The following is a 21,733-nucleotide window of genomic DNA, read 5'->3' on the forward strand; positions in this document are numbered from 1 at the left end:
AATTCATAAATAGTTTATGTTTTCTTTCGGTGACAGTAACATCCCATGTGATATTAATATGATGTCTTTAAAAATGGATAGTGGTGACATCGATTACTATTATGGATGACAACTTGTCAAATATGTAACGTTATATTTATAGCCAACAAGAAACTGTTTCACTTTCCATCGGCTTCGCTGGCTTTGAGAAGATTACGTTTAAAGGGAATCGACTTGATTGCCATGAACAAAATGACAGTTATCTCGCTCAATCTTAAGATGTTCGAAGTTATAAGAATTTATAAGAGTCGGTTCTATAAGGTGCTTACAATAAGAGGCTTACCCCTGGTTTATAAAGATTGGGGTGTAATATTCCCTGTCATTATTCAGAAAATACAGGAACTATCATCATGTTACTTACTTTAGTTTTGATAACCTTGCAAGGTAAGATAACATTTTACACACACAAAATGATTTTTTTTTTACTTTTCTGCGCCGACTGGACTGATGAATACGGAAATGCGCCATGCAGCGTCCTATGAGGGAAATTTTGCCGGGGCATCGGCGTTACGGCCTACTCTTATATCGAACTCCTACTGTCAAGGGATCTTTGATGTGCACGCCAATATGTATCCGGACTCGGGTTTTCGTCCCATCTGAAAGTTTTACACACAGAAAATCTTAAAGGGGCCAAACCTCTAACACAATATTGTCCATAATATTTGAAATTAAAAACATGAATAAGAATTCAATATTTGTCCATTTCAATCAATATTGATGTTATCTTGACGTGAAAATGAGGGATCCTAATATCCAATATTCAAGACAGAATGAACATTTTACAGTCAGTACACGAGTCGTGTTTTCTAAAGTTTCGGGTGTAATGAACAAAGAAAAACATACCCTACAAGACAATGCAGAAGTAATTAGCAATGGCTGGTTCACAAACGATACGATAGTAATTAAAAAGAATGTAGAATAAACTAAACAAGCGTAAACGAGTGTCGAACAATTTGGAAAGTTCACGTATTTCGTCAAACATAATTGATTAGAAATTACAATAACATTTTTAAACATCTGCGTTCATATTACATTAATATGTGAATTTAGACCTATTTTGCCTGTGTTAAGGTTAATTATTTTCAATGAGATTAAATATTCATTGGTAGCAGTGCACTAAAGTTTGTCATGGAACAAATGTATTAAATACTTCAAATAGAAGTACCGTATACTTGTAATTTGAAACAAGACTGAATCATGATATTAATACAACCGTGGCAATTCAGCATTTTAAACACTAACAACATATACATTTGTTGGGGGTTTTTTTTTTGAAACATTACAAAGTATTTTATTTGGTCCACATGTTATTAATGAATGGAATACATTATCATGTAATATCTTACATCAAGCACAGGATTATGGTCAACATATTGTAGCTCTCGAAACAATAACCACTAAATTGAATGCGGAATCATCTATATTCTTTGATATATTTATGCCGCATGAATAATACTAAAATATGCAATAAACTCCTTTAGTTTCAGGAACTAGTGGAATAGCTTTAATACCAGATTACGTATGGCCGCTGGGAAATGACACGGCTCGATTCGAGGTTATCAACGGACATGATGCCATTATGCCAGAAAGTGGAAATTGTTATGAATACGCAGAAGGCCATCCAGAGCTTCCTTATCGTTCCTTGAGGTTAAATGGTAAACCTGAAACTTATGTGGATATATTATTGGATGGGACAGTAATATTTAAAGATCTAACGATATCGTTTTACTTATACCCTGAAGGGGTACCAACTGGAACTTTGGTGCACTACTTGTACGATACTGGTAACATCCTCCGTGTATCCATTATGGAAAGTATATTATTTATATCTTTCTGGGATGAGTATGGTGTCTCTGTCGGTGCCACGGCTTTACCAGAAGTCATTCTTCCCGACCAGTGGAACCATTTAATAGTGTCCAGGGAATTCTCTACGGGAACAGTCACTATCTATCACAATGGTGCTCTCATGGAACAACTCGATGATGATTTTCCTAATAACATACAATTGCCGATATCCGGTCATCTGCGTCTCGGTAGATCTCACGATAAAACTGATGATGGGTTCCTCGGACGTCTGACATGTTTCCAACTATTTGATGTCATCCCGACAGCGTCTGGTGTCGCAGACATTTCCAAATATTGTCAACCTGAATTGTGGACAATTAAGCCAGATCGTAAGTATAGTCCACTTGTTTTCTTAAAAATAAAATAGTATCTGAAATGTTTAATAGACAATGTACCGGTACAATATGCACGCTTTCCCAAGTACTACCTCCATTCAGTAATATTAAGATGTAAATATGTAACCTTGCTGGGTGTCATGGTATACTTGCTCTTTTTAGAACACTTGATACCAATTCCCCCCCCCCCCCCTTTACTTGGGAAACCACATCACTAACAGTTCTGATTGAACTTTCGTGTTTAAAACACCCGGTTTGTTGCTAAATATGAGTAAATTATATTTCCTTTGGCCATAATTGCACTGTGGGTCATAATATATCTCATGTACGATTTTGAATTCATCCTTTTCCAGGAATCCATCTGCAACAGTTTGTGGGGGTTTTAAAGTGTATAGTTTAGGGCGGGAAATGTCCGGACATCTATCACCGAGCAATAGGCATTATTTGCGAGAAGAATAAAACTCCTCTGCCCTGGCGAATTTTCCTGCCACTTATTTGTTGTATAATTTGTCTGATTTTAGTGGTTTATGAAGAGAAGATTGTGGACGGTGTAACCAAACAATGTTTAGCCAACTTAACAGATGGCAAAGAACCGACTTGTTTAGAAATAATTTCACAAAGATGTCTGACCAATGGCGTTTACTGGCAGGAGCTCATCCGGCAAAACGAGTGGAATGAAAGCAATCGAGATGTCGCGTATTTTCGCTCCATTTCAAAAGGATTTAAACCTTCCGATATTGATGGTCATCTACTTGCTAATGTTAAGACTGTAAACGGCAAGCTTTGTTCTAGACTATGCATGAAAATCGACGGTTGCCAGTCCTACATCACCAACAAAATCAGTTCTTATGTCACGAAATGTTTGCTCTATGATGCGGTTCGTGATGCTAACCAGGCTTATGAAGGAGCCAAATATTTTGTCATTAGATCTTAAATTACAGACGGCAAATCAGCTTTTGATCGATCACGCAATTTATAATTGATGACGGACAGAATATTAAAATAGTTTGTATCGAATGGAATATGGTTTTGCTTCTAAGGTTTATTAAAGAATATGTAAAATCAAATCGCTATGTGACCATCGGCGTAGATATCGATTGTTTTGTCCCCTCCCCCCACGGATAATTTTTTGAATCTAGAGTCCCTGAAATGCAATTTCCTGGACTTTAGGAGAAGATGGTCAGAAGACACTTATATTGAGTCAATCTGTTTCACAATGTATTACGAAAGTCTTCTAATATTTCTGTAAAAGATGACTGCCTTCAACGCATGACGTCATATCACGCGGCGTCAATCATTGGCTCAATGGCGCGTGCATTGATTACATAAGACGTTACTGATTCGAGCAGAATGGCACCTTTTACACATTTTAATACCCATTTACACTAAAATAGGAAATAATTTTTACCTACAAATACTTCAAACGTCGTTATTTATTTTTCTAATACATAAAAAAAATGTTTTAGAATTTAATTTGTCGCAGGAAAAAAGTTAATATTTCTGGCTCATTAAGTCACATCGATGTCATCCTTATTAGTGATTGTCGCGGCCTAGCGAATATTCACTGCGGATCAGTGTGATATTTAGTATTACGCATGGGAATTCATGACAACGTCTGAAAGTAATAATTACATCATTTGCATGGCCCTATATCTTCGATATATTATTTTTGTGGTGAATATACATAAATTAGCGAAGATATGACTATGTCCTCATATTTTCATCAAGCATCCGCGCGTATTCAAGTTTGAACACCGATTGGCAATTTTGTCAGGATCGATCTCGCGTCCGTCAGGCCACGCTCACACGCAAGGGTCCTGTTTCATTACTGAACAGTTTTTACTAATTTGAGCTTTTAAAAACTGACAGTATTATGATACCTAATCAAAGCAATCATATTCATACATATCAAGTATTTGGGGTTTTCCCTCCTAATTTGGCATTTTTTTTAGACTGACTGCACTTATATTTAGATCGACTATTTTTATTCATGGGGTGATACCCCCCACCCCACCCCAACCAATTGCTGAAAGTAGGTTACTATCGTCCAGGCATCTGGTGCACAGATTAGTACATTTAAATAGAATAATGCTGACGTAAAACGGTGCTCATACGAAACACTTACCCCAAAATGGTAATTGCCCCGCCCTAATAGATGACACATCTATAATTTCTATATAAAAGAGCGGTGTTAAATTTCCCTTAAGACATCATTCGGAGTTCCTAGGGGAACATCATTACAGGGCCTCCTCGGCTTAGAGGCTAGGGTGAAGACATCGTTCAGGCATCATTTGGAGAGACACCAGGTGGGCTTCCTAGTGAGATATACCGTTAGTCGCCTTGGCTTACGGGCCGGGATACCGACAGCATGCAGGGTTTTTAGAACGTACTCTCAGCCTCTGGTTCGAGTCTGGGATAGAGACAATGTAGTGTTTCAGTCGTTAGGTCTGAATTCTAGGCTTGTTAAACTCAGTCTGTAAATATTATAATAACTCCTAATGTACTATCATAGATGCTGTAGTTTCCTGTATTTGATCTAAAAACATAGTTATAAAAACAAACTGTTCCAGAGTCAACTGATCCTTGAAGATTTATATCCAGTGTTAAAGACATGACTAGATAAGCTTCACCCTAGTGCAGTGGTTCTCAACCTTTTTTTGCCAACGGCACACCATGGAACACATGACAAAATAGCGGCACACCTGGATAAATATATATGAAAAATATTTAAATTTTACAAAATAAAAATATGGCAAGTCATAGTGTAACAGTGTAAATCTTCGATAATAACTAAAGACTGGAACTATCCTTGAGACTATTTATTACCGGAAAACATTTAACATCATATACGGAGAACAGCACGTCCGACAAGCAGAGTAACTGTCCTGGAAACGGGATGAAACCTAGAATCTATATAAATGTACAAATCGGTATTTATAATAAAATAGTATCTAAGGAATTAACAATATACACCAACTATACTAATAACAATTAAAGAGGTAAGATTAAAATATAAAAGAGATTGCAATAAAATAAAACAATAAGGTAGTAATTAAACTCATTAATGTGTCAGCTGTCAACGATCAGTCATTAGATAAGTTGCTTAACGTCTAATTAACAACGCAGGATTAATAGAAACATAAGAAAAATAGAAATGTTTAAATGAAAGAATGAACAATGAATAAATGATATATTGAAAGAAGGAAATACCAACAATTCACAATATTATCACCATTATAATTTCCTCTGCGGTGAAAATGATTCGTCCTCGGATCATAATAACATAATAGAAATAAACATTGATAGTACTGCTGAAAATTCGGAGGGTTGTTTTAAATGTATGAAGCCTTTTCACTTTAATATACATTAAGTATATATACAAGATAAAGATATAATTGGGGGGTGGGGGGGTAAACAATAATTATTTTGGTTACTCGCTTATGTAGTGACAAAAATAAACTCTGTGAATAGGCAATAACTGTTCATCATTATGGATATAATCTGAATGGCTTATGACGTCATATATATTTGAGTCCGCGATAATAATAAATAATTAAAATAATAAGATACTATACTATGAATTAACTAAAATTTGAAATTAAATAATTAAATGAAACATAATATTCAAAAGAAGCTTTTGTGCTGAAGTGTTTATAAATTAATCTACGTCATCGATAATATCGATTTATTGCTTATGCAGAATAAATAAACTATAGCAACATTCGAACTGGAATGTAATAAAAAAAATCTTATCCAAAACATTATAAATTAAAGGCAAATAATTAGAGATCAGTGAATACATAAAAAGTCAGTGGTTTAAAACAGTTCATACAAATGCACATTTATTAATAACACAACATAAAACAATATTCAATCACTTTAATGAATAATTCCCTGGGGGTAATGTGTGTTTGATACTCCGAAAGAATACTGGATCTTCTTTAGCAATAATGTCCCAGTCCTCTAGGTCAAATCGACTATAAACATCTCCCTCATTCGGACCTGGACCCTGCCTTTCTACATTTAACTGTAATTTTCCAGATTTTTGATTGATTTCCATTCGGGTAAATCCCGCTAATTTCAAACTTGATTTATCTGGATATGTCCACCTGCCTCTCGGGAAGACCTTAAGCTCTTCCTGATTCCGTTTATCTTGATTTATCAACGTTTCTACAAACCACTGCTCTGGGCCAGCAATTTTATTCGGATAATTAGCTATAAAGGAAACAGCTTTCTGGTCCAATTTGTCTTCCTTCACCCACAAATTTTTGGTTGCGGGTTGATTCTTCCATCGGATTAAGTATTCAAGCTGTCCCTTCTTAACACGCCTTTTTAACACCTTTTTCTGTTTCTTGGATCTGTGGCGTTGAAGCTACCATGACATCCGGTTTGACCAAATCTGTATTGGTTTTTATGTCAAGGGTTTGGACACTCTTTGTATATGTGTCCGGAATAGCCATTATACATTTATCCGAATGTCCAAGACAATCAGTTTGACATTTACTAGATTTGGTTGACGATATCTTGCTGGTCTGAATAGAGATGTCGGCCTTTGTAGAAATCGAATTTATTGATGATACGCTCGATCTTTTTGCAGAAATCATCTCCTTAAAACGCTGACATCTTAGAAAATCTCTGTTCTGTTTGCTAGTAGATTTTCTATTCGATATATCTGAATCACGATGAAAACTGCACTACGTTAAAACTATGGAAGTGTTACTACCTTTATGGTCTATCCTCCATTGGTTGGCCTTCGAGTTGATCTTCATTACTTTCATTATTTCCGCCAATTCATCTGGTATCACTATCTGTTCCATATCTGATTTTTCTTTGGGATACTCGCTTGAAAGAGGTTCCGAGATCTTGCCTCACAAAGCACTCCACCAATCTGTAACAGTGTAAATCTTCGATAATAACTAAAGACTGGAACTATCCTTGAGACTATTTATTACCGGAAAACATTTAACATCATATACGGAGAACAGCACGTCCGACAAGCAGAGTAACTGTCCTGGAAACGGGATGAAACCTAGAATCTATATAAATGTACAAATCGGTATTTATAATAAAATAGTATCTAAGGAATTAACAATATACACCAACTATACTAATAACAATTAAAGAGGTAAGATTAAAATATAAAAGAGATTGCAATAAAATAAAACAATAAGGTAGTAATTAAACTCATTAATGTGTCAGCTGTCAACGATCAGTCATTAGATAAGTTGCTTAACGTCTAATTAACAACGCAGGATTAATAGAAACATAAGAAAAATAGAAATGTTTAAATGAAAGAATGAACAATAAATGAATGATATATTGAAAGAAGGAAATACAAACAATTCACAATATTATCACCATTATAATAGACGGCATACAACCGTAGACACAGACTAGTCATAGACACATAGAATGACGCAAACTTAATAAAGCAAAACACAGCTATTAACTTATTTTTTGGCAGTCAAATAGCTGGCTTCTTTAGTGGGAATTTTTCTTAGTGTGCCGTTCAAAATTTCGTGGCACAATTAGGACGATCTCGCGGAACATCTGTGTGCCACGGCACACTGGTTGAGGGTGTCACGGGCCGTTTTCTGGAAGTTTCTAAGCGATCGTAGTGTCACAGCATAGGCTATGTTGGTTTTTTTTTTTAGCAAACATAGGTTATTTCCAGGTTCCGAATAATAATAATAATTTATAAGTATATAATGGCAATGCGCCCTAAATATAAATCAATACAAGAACAATAAGTACACATAAAATAATAACCATTATTCTCGATAATACAAGTTATTTACTCGAAAAAGTACAATTTATCCCAATCAAAGATATCATAAAAAGGTTCAATTTTAAGTTTACGTTTTTAGATTTGAAATGAAAAGCTGAACATAATAATTAGCATACGAGCGATCGCGATCGTCTACGTCACGGGTTTCGACCAATCACAGTCTCGCCCAATTTCAACCCGTCGCCCCGCTAGACAAATAAATGGAACTTTCATCTGGAATTTAATAGTTTTTTCTCTTTTTGGCATGAACACCGGGGACCCTACACCGCAGATCTCTGAATCTGGGCTTTGCAGAGAGGTACGTATGACCAGAGGGATCATTTATAAAAACATATTTTAAATTCTGTTCAACTGATTTCAGAGGTGATGTGCTCATTATCACAATATGGGCAGCTATATTTGTAGTTCTTTTACTATTATATTTGGAGAGATTTGTTATGATGATGATAGATCAACGAGCTGCAGTAGTCCGGTTTTTATTTTTAAAAAACCAGTAACTAACATTTTGCCTGCTTTTAAATCAATATGAACTAATTTTACCTGAGTTATTGAGATGATACGATTTTTTTCTGTAGTTCAGACAAATTTTTCAGTCATCAACATGCCCTGACACAGCGGCAAGATATGTAGCCATGGCAATAAGTAGTGTGTCATTTTTCTTATTTTCTAGTCTCAGGTTTTGAGCTGTAAGCTGTAGAAACTAGCAACGGCTCTAGCGGATGATACAATCATCTGTCTCAAATAAATAGGAGAATTTTTAAGTATGGAGGTACCATATTTTCAAGTACTGTAGCCACGGGACACATCATATCTCTATCTGGTACGTATGGTATGTAAAAGGTTGGCAACAAAATCAAAATACATGAACGAAACAGCATTTGAAGTTTCATATATCTCTGAAGAGAGAGAGAGAGAGAGAGAGAGAGAAGAGAGAGAGAGAGAGAGAGATGGGGTTTAACGTCCACTCGACACAAACTAGGTCATTTCGGGACTAACATATGGTTTAATTCTATTTCAATAATTCGCTTGCGTGTAGCGGTCTTTAGCAGTGGGAGGAAACCGGAGGACCCGGAGAAAACCCACGAGGTTGGACAGGCGACCCTACTTCTTGTCACGTTCAACCGGGGATTCGAAACCACGCCTGTTGACTCAATGACAGGCTTTATGATACAGCGCGCACGTGCTAACCATTCGGCCATCCAACCCCCTTATCTCTGAAGAATTTTCAACTTAGTGATAATGGTCTTGATCATTTCTTAAGAAATACTGCGTTGGCTATGGGTCAATATTTTATAAAGAAAAGGGTATAAACTAATAAACTAATGTGGAAACAGAAACACAGCCAAATATTCCTTGTGGTCCAGAGGTCCCACAAATAAACATTTGAAGTTGTAGTTTTAAAGCTTTTTTTTTTTTTTTTTTAGATATGCTCCACATCATACTGAAACACGGACTTGCCTATTCAAGGTTGTTTTTTTTTTTTGGGGGGGGGGGGGGGTCTGAAAGAAGTAATATCAAGGAACTTTTAGCCGTCGTCTGTATGAAAATGTTTGGTGTGCATGGGCCTTTATAACTTTGTGATTGTAAAGGAAATTAGATGTTTGTTCTGAGGGCTTATCATTACAGCAAATATACAGAGAATATACGCTTGACAATGACAACAAATTCACAATATTTTTCTTGTGTATTAGAAAACCAAACACAACATGTTAGGAAAAAACAGTCAGACCACTTCATATCGATTTCTTGTCACAGATTTCTAGCTAAAGTAGGGTGTGAGTGAGCTAAGTGTATTTCCCATCAGATTCCCGGCAACGAGAAATCAGGCTATGAGTTGCATTTAATCTTTGGTGTGTACAGAGCAAATGATATATTTTAATTCTAAATTCACAAAAATATACAATCCTTGTCGAGAAATTTAATGCATGGAAATTTACAATACAATTATTACCAAGTCTATAAAAATATTTAAAAATTTATATTAAAATACTGAGATTCTGGAAGATAAATAATGTATATAATTTAATAATACAAAATAAATATATAACAAATAAATACTGTAGAATGGTATATATAAATAAATAACATATATTTCAGTTTTGAGTTTTAGCAGGATTATTGCGATATAATTCTCTTAGCTGTTTTCTTCTATCATTGTGACAACCTGAAATTATACAATGACACAATTTCCAATAAACCACTGTTTTCTTTAACGTTTCATTTCTCTTGGCTACAATCAGCATTTTATATCCGGTTTGTACCAGGGTTCTTAATCCATTTTTAAACAAACCGGTCAGAATTGGGTCAAATAAGGTCCCGGTAGGTAATAGGGTATACATGTAACTGTAAGCTTCTATTCCCCTTAATATAACCATACTTAACCATAATTCTTGGTAATTTGTTAATAGAATGGTGTATTCTAATGTATTTTATTACCACAAAAATAGGTACACCTTTCGAAACAGTTTCCATATTTAATTTTACGTAGCGGTTTAAGGTTCACGTCAGTAATATTCCTGAATAAATTACTGTGTTTGTTAATTCGATGTAATAAAGCGTGCGTGTATAGTACATATTGTCTACAGTGCTTTTTAATTTCATGTGCAAATATGTTTAAAATACCAATGAACTCGGACACTAGTGATGCTTATTTTAATAGACAGTGCAACATTAACCGCCAATTTAAAATATAAAAAACATAAAACACAAAAAATTCAAAATATTTACATATATAGTTTTCTTATAAAGATGAAACAAATTACATGCCGGATAAAAGAAAGTTATTTTTGTGTAAAAGTCTGATTAACTTATGGATAAAGATAGTTACCCAGGTATGTAGTTGTTGTAGGTACTGTTATAACTTCTTGTCCATCTGGAGAATCATCTGGCAGAACTGGTCCATCATCCCATAATAAATCGAATCCTCCTATACGTCTCTCTTGTCCACTTAATCTATAAATAAACATGGTCCCATAATAAATCCCATACACATAATATATAAATTAACATAGATCCATAATAAATCCCATACAGATTATCTATAAATAAACACCATCCCATAATAAATCCCATACACTTAATTTATAAATAAAAAGTATCCCATAAAAAATCCAATACACTTATTCTATAAGTAAACATCATCACATTATTAATCCCGTCCACTTAATCTATAAACAAAGATCATCCCATAATATATCTCACCCAATTAATCTATAATAAAGAAAGATAAAAATATATGATTACCTGTTTTCTAAATCTAGAACATTTAGTACATCACATAATAAACCATATTTTAGTTGATAATCTTCTTTACCACTAGCTGTCAATGATGGCGAAGCATTTATCTCTATTAACCATCTGTTGTAGAAGTTTCATTATATTACATATAACAACTGGGACTTTTTGTAAACAAGCTGTTGCCATGCAAGATACTTCCTCATTTTGCAAGAGATGGACAGAGATCAAGCAGTTGCCATAATCCAGGAAGCATGGAACTAAATAGTTGTATGCAGGAAGTTACAGTCTTATATGTGCTAATATCGAAATGAACCGAGATCTTTGGGTAATAAATATATATTATTTAAGTTTCATAAAAATCGGATAAAAATTGTGACCTCTAGAGTGTCCATAAGCTAAAGACGTGATTTTTTGTACAATCAAGGGGCCATAATCCACGAAGTTACAGTCTGATACATGCCTATATCGAAAGGAACCGAGATCTCTTGACATATAAACCAATATTTCAAGTTTCGTCAAAATCGGATAAAAATTGTGACCTGTACAGTGACCACAAACAAAATGTGGAAGTCCGGACAGAAATGGGCGTCAGCATAATATACTACGTGAAAATATGAGCGCATAATATAAGAGAAATTGGGGACACGGCACGCCACAGGCATCTCTTAAACCTTGTTATTAAAAACAATTAAACTGAGTAGGTTGACTACTTACGGTTTAAGTTTAGAATCTAATATAACATCAAAACCATACATCTCAAAACAATGTTTATCATTGATGATAATCTTCTGTACAGATTGTAAACTTTTAACTATTATATTATCTATTTCTTTAAATGTCTGTTGTACCTACAAGCAGAAAATATTACACACCTTATCAAAATAGGTGTAACTGCATGGGAGTGATGTTTCCCATTTAAATATAAAGTGGTACTAACATGTACATCACAACCCAATGATGTCCCACAGTGGGTTAGTGTTTGGTCGCAGAATCCCACTCTGACCTTGTATACCATAATTCACTATGATGATATGGCTAGATCTCATACCATGTGTATCTCTAGGACATCATTATGCATGTTAAGCTGTAATCAAGTCTGGACATAAGGCACCTGTCACAGATATTGTCAGGCACAAGGCATCACACAGCGTATAAATTATAACATACGTTCTGTAATAATTTGTACCTGACAATGTCTGTCATAGGTGCCTTATGTGTGTGTGAAATAACTTTATTTAACGTCCGCTTCCAACGAAGTGATATCGCAGACAATCACAAGTTATATATATATACAATAAGTGAAATATTTACAAGGTGTAATTAGCGTTAAATTTAAGTGAAATATTTATATATCTGTACAGAACAGATGAAATATTTAATGACGGGACGATACACATTTAAACAGACGGACGAGTACATATGTATATAGTTAAATGTGCTATAACAAAAGTGCAAATTGAGACAGAGACATTTTACAGACACACACACACTGTACTGGACAAAGCGAACATCTCACAAAACAAACAATAGACAAGTAGACATAGAGTGTACATATAGATTTATACAGGTCTTTTTCGTCGTCTGATCGGTTTGTCCGGTTGAATGACAGGGTGGTGCCTTATGTCCAGCCAGACGTGTTTATATAAGTTGCGTGATAATCTGTACTGGACAAAGTCTGTGAAAGGTGCCTTATATCCAGGATTGGCTGTAGAGAATCTAACGGCATATTGTCTTATACTTACTGCTTCAACTCCATGTTTAGCTAATAAAAATTGTCGCAATCTGTGTAATGACCATTTACAACCCTTTTCGGGATCATAATCAGGTGCTGTTTTTTGTACTGCAACATTTGTTAAATGAACATCTATATTATAGGTTAAGGAAGATAAAACTTTTTCTTTTTCATAATATACATATTCTGTTTCCATAGAAACACTAAATACTATGTAAAATAATACAACTGGTGGTAGTTTTTTCTTTGATGTGCATACAAGTTGTATCTCGAATCAACCAGTCACGACGTCATCACAGGTTGATATATTCGGTTCATATCAACCTCTGACGACGTTGATGAAATATTACAAGTAACACAGAAATCACTTTTTTATTCTCTTGACAATTACAAATGTTTATTGCTGGAACTTGACCCTCTTTCATGTAACAAATCACTTTTGTTCCTTGTGTATACTCTGACACCACCTGAAAAATATGCTCACAGTAATTAAAGGATACAAAGGTTTATCAAAAATATCAGAAGAAAAACGTACCATCGGATAATTCATTCGTACCAATGGATAATTCATTCGATATGTAGAAAGTAACTATATTATAAAAATATCTGAAGGAAACTTTCAACTTACCCTCAACATTTGGATTATCCATGTCTAAAATATCTTTGACAATTTTCTCTTTGTCCACATAGAATTATTTCTACACGCACTCCATATCTTTAAAGTATTTATAGCCCAACAGTACCTTCTGTTAAGTATTTTTGGGGACAGTCCCCTTAACACAGCCGTTAAATTCTTCTCTGAACATACTGAAAACCTTTCAGGTTCAGTCAGAAAAAGCGGAACACATTGACTTCTTCTGAACAAAATTTTCTTCAGCTTTTTGACTAGCAACTAGTAGATCCTCGTAAGAATTTGCATTCACATCTATTTCGCCTTCAATCTGTTGGCTAAAAGGGATTAATTATTCGTCTAACATAACCTATTACTATCCATTAAATTTTTGCTTTTAATTCAAATGAACCTGTAGTGACTCCAAAATGGCAGACATTATCCAATCATTGTTCACTTAAGACTATGAGGATATAAACCTTCTCCCCTACGAATTGATATGATAGAGAACACTTGGGTTCTGCCCGCTGTTCTTTATCATAGCAACCTCGGATAGGTTAATATCCTATACATAACAGCATAATAAAGTGAGACAAGGCAGCAAGGGCAGCAAGATTTGGAGTAATTACCTGAAGCAATAACTATATACAATTTATGTGCCACTCGGAATTTCAATAGGATGCCTCCTGATAACTAGCCAAATAATCCAAATAATTCAGAGTAACAAATAGCTAAAACTCTAATGTGTAATGTGTAAACAAGAATTGTAAACAACCATATATGCAGATCAACAAAAAAAGGATACATGTATCATCAATAGAATCTAGAGAAAATCTTGTATTAGAAAATCTTGCAAAACCTTCTCTATATAACCATGCTTTTATTGGATTAAACTGAAATATACATTGATTATACTCATTTATTATTCTCATTTATTTATAAAAATATATACATCAGTTTTAATTTGTTTTATAAATATCTTTGAATATTAAGAAATTGGTTTTATTGTAGTATAACTGTTTACTTTTTAAAATTGCTGTCCAACACTTTTCAAAATTGCAGTCCAACACTATTCAAAATGGCGATCCAATTATATAGAGCAAGTAATGTTAGCACTATAAAAATAAGATGCTCAAGAAAGATAATCTTGTGTCACTCTCAGGTTTCCTAAATCTCAGAACATTTCTTTTTCTTCTCATAGTTTGATAGTTACAAAGCATTCCAAACACCATCCCCCAAACAATGTATATAAACAAGCATTCCAAACAAAACCCTCAAACAATGAATAAACAATTATTCTTAACATAATCCCTCCACCCAAACCCTCAAACAATGAATAAACAACTATTCTTAACATAATCCCCAAAATCTATAAACAAGGAATAAACAAGCATTCTAAACACCCATCCCGAAATCCCTTAAACAATGAATAAACAAGCATTCTAAACACCATCCCCAAAACCCTTAAATAGGCATTATGCAAGAGCTAATTCTGCCTATTGCAGGTCTTCCGTTAGGCCCGAAATGTTATCTAAATCATTAATTAGACATTAATTAACTTATCCAGATCATAATCAACTCTCAATGCCATCGTTACCTTGCAATATTTAGTGGATTTGAATACATTTTGTGATGGATAATTTACTTTAAAAATGGATAATCCAGACTTGGTTTATTATCATACCAACTTTAGCAATATCTCAGTACAGAGTAAAGCAATTTGACTGAAATATTCGGTTTTCATTATCTATTTTTTAACTATTATAGTGAGAAATGTCAGCTCTTTATCTAATCTTACCTAACCTAATGAATAAATAAGCATTCTAAACACCTTCCTCAAAACCTTCAAACTATGAATATACATACTGGTATTAACATATTGTCTTAATAGTACTTACAGATAAGACTAATACATATACACGTAAATCAAACTTGCGTCCACCAACAAGATAAGGATCTGCTATATATCTCTGTACAACATAAAGTTCTGGAACTTCTTTTTGCGTCTGATCTGATACTGGTTGATAATCTCCCTTGAAACAGTCAACAAAAGATAAAATCACATCATTTGAATAAAGTTTTGCATGAATATGTCTGAAATCTGTTTATTCATATGAACAAGTTCAGCCACAGAGAAGTGGGTCAGGTTTTTGATTTGGACTACATTATTAAAACCATGTGACACATTTGGATGAAATGGTGTTTGGGTTATACTTGTTCAGAGATATGTTCACATAAAAGTTGCTTGTTCCCACGACTCTTTATATCCCTTGAAAGGACAAAAGAAAAAGATAATTATGCAGATTTATTTATATGATGCAGTCCCAAATTGACATGACTAGGTACCTTGAAAATTTAATTTTAGACATTTTAGACTTATTGCCTTAAAAATTAAGTAGATATTTGGAATGGGTGCTGTTTATTCACATCTAGATCTGTTCAAATAAAGTTTTTCTATGCATGGCAGAAGTATCTCAAAAGGGAAAGATTGCCACTATTTCTACCACTTTGCTCTGTCTTACCTTTCTCCAATTTGTAATATCTTTTAATTTACGAAACAGAAAGATTCCATGTCCCTGGGATTTAGCTGCTGGTTTCATTATCCATATCGCACCAGGATTCTTCTTGAATTCTTCAACAAATATATGGTATTCTAACTGAAAAATAAGATTTGGTTGGTATTAAAAAAATCAGGTATATAATAATATACATGTGTCTTCTGTAATCACAGATCTATTTCACTAACATGTTGTTTCTGTATACTTATCAAGATTATATTCTATTATGGTAGTGGCAAGTGTTGTGAAAAAAGAAAGAGTATGCTTCCCTTTTCAAAACATTTGATACTACTTTGTCAGTTTTTTAGGCACATTTCCTAGTTTAGGTTCATATACTATCACATAATTTTGTCACTCTTGCTTTATGGGTTTTGAATTTGAATGCCACTTATGGGATCGAGGAACTATATTTTATTGTCCATGACCTCCTATTGGTAATTACTAGTGTCACTTTACTTACTGGCAATTCAAAAGTACTTGGGTAAAATTCAAAGCTGAAAAGAGAAATAATGGATTTAGTAATCAATACCATAACCAGATTCTTAAAGATACATTATGGGAGATCCGGTAACGAGTTGGCAGTTCTCACTATAATAGTTAAAAACTAGATAATGTAAAGGCAATTTGGTGAAAATTTCATTCAAATTGAACCACTATGAACCGAGAATTAAGCGACTAAAAGTCCCATAAGCCTTGGTCATCATTACTAAAGTCAGTACGATAAACAGAATAGTCTCGATTATCCAGTTAATCATTTAGCCTAATCGAGAAGGAAAGTTATGCAGTAAATCGGCTTACAATCCACTAAAGATCGCAGGCTAGCGCTGCCATCTAGAGTTGATTTTGGCCTGGATAGGTTAATTAATGTCTAATTAATAATTTAGATAACATTTCAGGTCTAAAGAAAGACCTGAAATAGGCAGATTTAGCTCTTGCATAATGTATGTTTAATATTTAATTAAGTTCATGATTGATAATTACAACAACAGCAAAAATATTTTGCTAGCCTTTAAATAAGAAAAGTAAACTTTATGTATATTACGCATGTGTGACATTTTTTGGTGCACAAAGTGACTATATAAATTTACCCCTGAGCTTCCAATTTTCCAAATTCTTTTTCTGTTTGTCTTTTAAATCTCTTTAAATTTTTCACCATTAAATTCTTCCTAGTAAGCTGTTTCAAAGAAATAATTGTAAAATTATAAATTGTGATTTACAGAATAATTGTATCATAACCATACCACCATTTTAGGTTTTGATAATTCATTTGATGCCTGATTTGAATGCTCTGGCACAAAATCTTCTATCAAGGATTTCATTAAATACTCTTACTAGCTATCCTGGTCACATCCATTATGTACAATTGGTTTTAGACAAATTCTTGCTCTTTTCTAAAATTTATGCTATGCATTTTCATGAGCAAGTCCCTTATCTTTCTTACAGGGTCAAGTAAATTTTTTATAAATTTTTTCTTTTAACACTGATAACCAGGATTTAAAACTTTTCTTCTCCACCATTACCTCATAATAATTTCTAAAGTGTAGAATTTTCTGATGTTCTTGTAAAAATGTGGTATCATAATTTTGATGAATCCATTCTCTGTCACACCAAAAGAAATCCCATTCACCATCTCTGAAATGTAATAACCCAATTGCATACTTCTACCAGTGGCAGTGCTTATATTTTGTAAAATCCTCACTATCAGTGAGTATGAGGTTCACTCAAATCCTGTTATCTCAAACTTGAGGATCTGACACATCTCAAGGAAATAATACCATCAAATTCCTCTTTATAATTCAACTAAAATTCTCTCTTTATTTCTAGGCTATGAACTCGATATGTTTGCATCCACTTCATCAAAATGTATGTCACTCTATATACCTTCTTTATTTTGACTGCAAACTAGCTCCTCTTCTGGATTATGCATGGCTCGAATGTTGTTTATTTCAAATATAGTGTCATAGTATCTGACATTACGAAAATCTGGCCCATATTTTTTAAATGTGCATAGGTTTTGATAAAATAGAGATAAAATTTGCTTTTCCCTATTTTGCCTTGCCTAGCTTAACTTGTCTCTGCCTCCATCCATCTTTGATGATTGTGACAGTCAAAAACTAAGCTTATCACATGAATAAGAGATAAACTGGATATTACCCATCAGCTTCTTGCCAGCCATGTCTAGCCCGTAAAACATCTAATATAGTATTCTGAAGAGATGTTCGAAATCTTATTTCTCTATCACTAAAACAAAAAATAAAGAAGAAATCATTTTAAAGATTTGGGAAGTTTCTATTATACATTGAAAATCCTAAGTTAAATTTGAAATGAAATGAAATGAAATGGAATGGAATGGAATGGAATGGAATGGAATGGAATGGAATGGAATGAAATTAAATGAGGTTTTATGGCAGGTCAGCAGCAACCAGTCTATATAGCACCAAACATATATGAGACAAACTAAATAAAAATCACAATAGTAATCTATATATATATACATAAATAAAAACAAATATCACAGTGATTATCAATTAAAAACAATTATCACAAAACTTTATGTATATATATAATTAAAATACAACAAATGAAAATTACAAATATTCAATTAAAATTTTGTGTAAAAATTTGTCTCTTTTATAAAGTCTAGTAATTTACTATACAGACTGGTTGGGCAAACAATTGATATAAGGAGTGGCAATGGTAATGAGTTAATCTAATATCCTTGAGATGCTTGCACTCAATCAAAATGTGCTTAACTGTCAAAGAACATGACAGTGTTCACATTCTGGTTGAGGCTCTCGCTTTAATATGAAAATATGAGTTAAAAAAGTATGACATATGCGAGAGCGGTTAAATTAGAGTGCCAGTAAACAATAAATGATTCCAAAAATTTATTATATAAAATAATGTGACACAAAATTTCTAGAGTCTATAAAAATTATATGTATCATATAAAGAAACTTTATTTACCATATAATAGCTTTTTGCCTTTGTGTTCCTTTAGACTGCATATACCCTGGAACCTGAATTAAAATCACGAAGAGACAAATGATTTAAAGCAAATAAATTGAAGGAATGAAAGAAACAAACAGAGTTTTAATAAATTTCCATTAAATATACTTTAAAATCAATGTTCAGAAGATGGGTCTGAGCTTAAAGTCGAATTTAGCAAACTTAATACACCAATATAGATCACAGTATTGGAACTTGATATATTTATGTCAAATATTGTGCAACCATAACAAATTTTGTTGAAAATCAGAGTAAATTAAAATGATAAATCATAACCATAAAATCTTTAAAAAAGTTCTTAGAACTAGAATATATTACATGGTTTGCTCTTTATCCCATCCAAAGCCAAAACTATATAGGGCCCAATCAATACTATGTGTGCACTAGCTACGAGAACGTAGTTAAAAACATTGAGATATACTGATGTGCTTGTTTTTAGCTACCACGGAGAGCCTTTAGTTTCACCTGGCAAATTTAATTTCTTTATTAATGCATGTAATATCTTAAAAATAAGTTAATTCTATACTATTAGAACTTATTACACATATGCAGCCCAATCTATTGAAACAACTTTCATTTATTAGCAAATATTGACAATAAAGTAAATCGAGCGTTGTTTTAATTAAAATTTATACGGACATTCATATTCATAATTACGGTGTATTACTCCTGCGCAACTCGGATCAGGTTAGTACTTCGATTGGCTGTTGTACACGGGGCCCAGCTTTTATGAGGTCAAGATGTCAAATTAAAAATGTTGGGGAAAGCAATCTATTATCGCTTCATTTTAAAAAAGGGGATTTGTACCGGTGTCAGGATTCTTAATTGTAGTTGGATGTGGCAGAAATGTTATAAATAACAATAATCAATCGTTGTTTTGAAGAAAAAATTGTCAATTTTGCTTATTTGAAGCCCGATGTGATTAGCAATGGGGTTTGTCAGTTGGATCTATATAGTATTATACCATCTTTTATCTCGAAACAAACGTATTCCCAAAATGGAAATATAGTCATACATCTACATATAGTACATAGTACATACATCATTTAATGTACACGTAAACAGGCATAATGGTATATGACAATTTGGATTTTAGTCATAAATATCTCATCACTCTAACCAAAGTTGAAATAACTTTAGGCACCTGTGTCACCGACAACATTAGACACAAGTTCTGGCATTCAGGCACAATTTTTCTATCTAAATTGTTTAAGTGGCATTTAGTAATTGGATGAGAATAACACATGACACAAGTAACTTGTATTCCATATAATTGTGTCATGTGTTACAATTTTTCTAGTCTGTCATTTTGTCAGGAGGGCGCAAAGTTTAGTGGTAAGGGTCCTAGAATTGTTTATTGATGTGTTTGGGAATAAATCAAAACATATCTCCGATTGATAAAATTGGTGGCTCGATCAGCTTGCCAATCAGTGACGGTGTCAGTCAATCTCCCAAACAGAGTTGTCTTCCCTTGCAGTTCACACTAACCTCTGCTAACGGCTCATCTGACTCACACTGCTCAGCAGTGAATTTTCGCTAGGCCGCTACAATCACTGATAAGGATGACATCGATGCGACTTAATGAGCCAGAAATATTAACTTTTTTCCTGCGACAAATTAAATTCTAAAACATTTTTTTTATGTATTAGAAAAATAAATAAAAGCGTTTGAGTTTGACGTATTTGTAGGTAAAAATGATTTCCTATTTAGTGCGAATGGGGAGTAAAAGTCTCCATTTTGCCCGAACTAGAACGTCTTATGTAAACAATGCACACGCCATTGAGCCAATGATTGACACTGCGAGATGAGACTTCACGTGTTAAAGGTAGTCATCTTTTACAGAGATATTAGAATTCGTAATCCTCTGTGAAACAGATTGCATCTGACTATGCCACCAATATTCTTGGTTTTGATAGACAATGATAAACAATACGATGAATAGCAAATAACTAATAATACATTTAATTACTATTACTATATTAAAATAAAAATGGGGTCATATTTATTGAAAGATAATAAAGTATTTATACAGGGAACTCTTTCTCGTAAGATTATGGGGTTAATTGGTCGTAAATAAGAACTGCAATTTTAGAATATAATACATGTTGATCTGTTTACCTTCATAACGCAATTGTAAGGCCTTATACATTTACACACGAAACATCCAAAATTAGACTGTTTTCTTTCGAAGGGGTAGTAATTGATGACATTTTTCCCTAAAATTGACTAAAACTTATCAAGTGTTTATAACAAGAGGAACGTTTCTGACAGATGCCATTGTTGGAGGTGTAGTAATTGATGACATTTTCCCCTAAAATGGACTAAAACTCATCAAGTGTTTAAAACGAGAGGAACGTTTCTGACAGATGCCATTTTCATCATGTAGTTATAATCACGTGACCAATGACCTCTAGGTCAACCGGTGTAGTGCACGAGCCGACAGCAGAGTTAAATGCTGGATAGCAAGGCATGTATGGAGAATGGGTCACTCGGCAAACCTCTGCAGTGCAGACTCAAGTACCCTACATCTATAGCCTCGGCTGTATGACGAAGTCCCCCATTGGAACTACTTTCAAGTTC

The 21,733-nt window shown here is 33.8% G+C and overlaps 2 protein-coding genes across 6 annotated transcripts in view; one reads left to right on the forward strand and one right to left on the reverse strand.

Annotated features, from left to right (window-relative positions):
- Window positions 1-323: 323 nt before the first annotated feature.
- LOC126815533 (uncharacterized) lies at window positions 324-3,200 on the forward strand. The gene is made up of 3 exons (XM_050541220.1): window positions 324-423; window positions 1,521-2,213; window positions 2,741-3,200. Exons 1-3 carry the CDS (start codon window positions 390-392, stop codon window positions 3,151-3,153), a joined length of 1,140 nt encoding a protein of 379 aa, XP_050397177.1. The 5' UTR covers window positions 324-389; the 3' UTR covers window positions 3,154-3,200.
- A 6,467-nt stretch (window positions 3,201-9,667) lies between these two features.
- The window catches only part of LOC126814524 (probable tubulin polyglutamylase TTLL9), a 45,353-nt gene continuing 33,287 nt past the window's right edge, over window positions 9,668-21,733 (reverse strand). Inside the window, exons 2-14 of one of the 5 annotated variants that reach the window (XM_050539706.2) lie at window positions 19,112-19,164; window positions 18,299-18,385; window positions 17,665-17,776; window positions 17,233-17,318; window positions 16,605-16,638; window positions 16,109-16,243; window positions 15,485-15,619; window positions 14,392-14,479; window positions 12,987-13,108; window positions 11,959-12,092; window positions 11,251-11,364; window positions 10,835-10,959; window positions 9,668-10,171 (exon numbers count right to left, since the gene is read on the reverse strand). In XM_050539706.2, the coding sequence (XP_050395663.1) occupies window positions 10,101-10,171; window positions 10,835-10,959; window positions 11,251-11,364; window positions 11,959-12,092; window positions 12,987-13,108; window positions 14,392-14,479; window positions 15,485-15,619; window positions 16,109-16,243; window positions 16,605-16,638; window positions 17,233-17,318; window positions 17,665-17,776; window positions 18,299-18,385; window positions 19,112-19,164 (1,296 nt within the window). In that variant the 3' untranslated portion in view covers window positions 9,668-10,100. The other 4 variants (XR_007677648.2, XM_050539710.2, XM_050539709.2 and 1 more) reach the window with 4 other exon arrangements.

The sequence above is a fragment of the Patella vulgata genome, chromosome 3 (genome assembly GCF_932274485.2).
Source record: "Patella vulgata chromosome 3, xgPatVulg1.2, whole genome shotgun sequence".
In the NCBI taxonomy this organism is placed as follows: domain Eukaryota; kingdom Metazoa; phylum Mollusca; class Gastropoda; family Patellidae; genus Patella; species Patella vulgata.

Bases quoted from the DNA above. Each gene is read 5' to 3' on its own strand.
- LOC126815533 (XM_050541220.1), top strand. From the start codon at position 390: ATGTTACTTACTTTAGTTTTGATAACCTTGCAAG. The intron at 424-1,520 runs GTAAGATAACAT...AAACTCCTTTAG, and splicing joins AGTTTTGATAACCTTGCAAG to TTTCAGGAACTAGTGGAATA. The intron at 2,214-2,740 runs GTAAGTATAGTC...GTCTGATTTTAG, and splicing joins GTGGACAATTAAGCCAGATC to TGGTTTATGAAGAGAAGATT.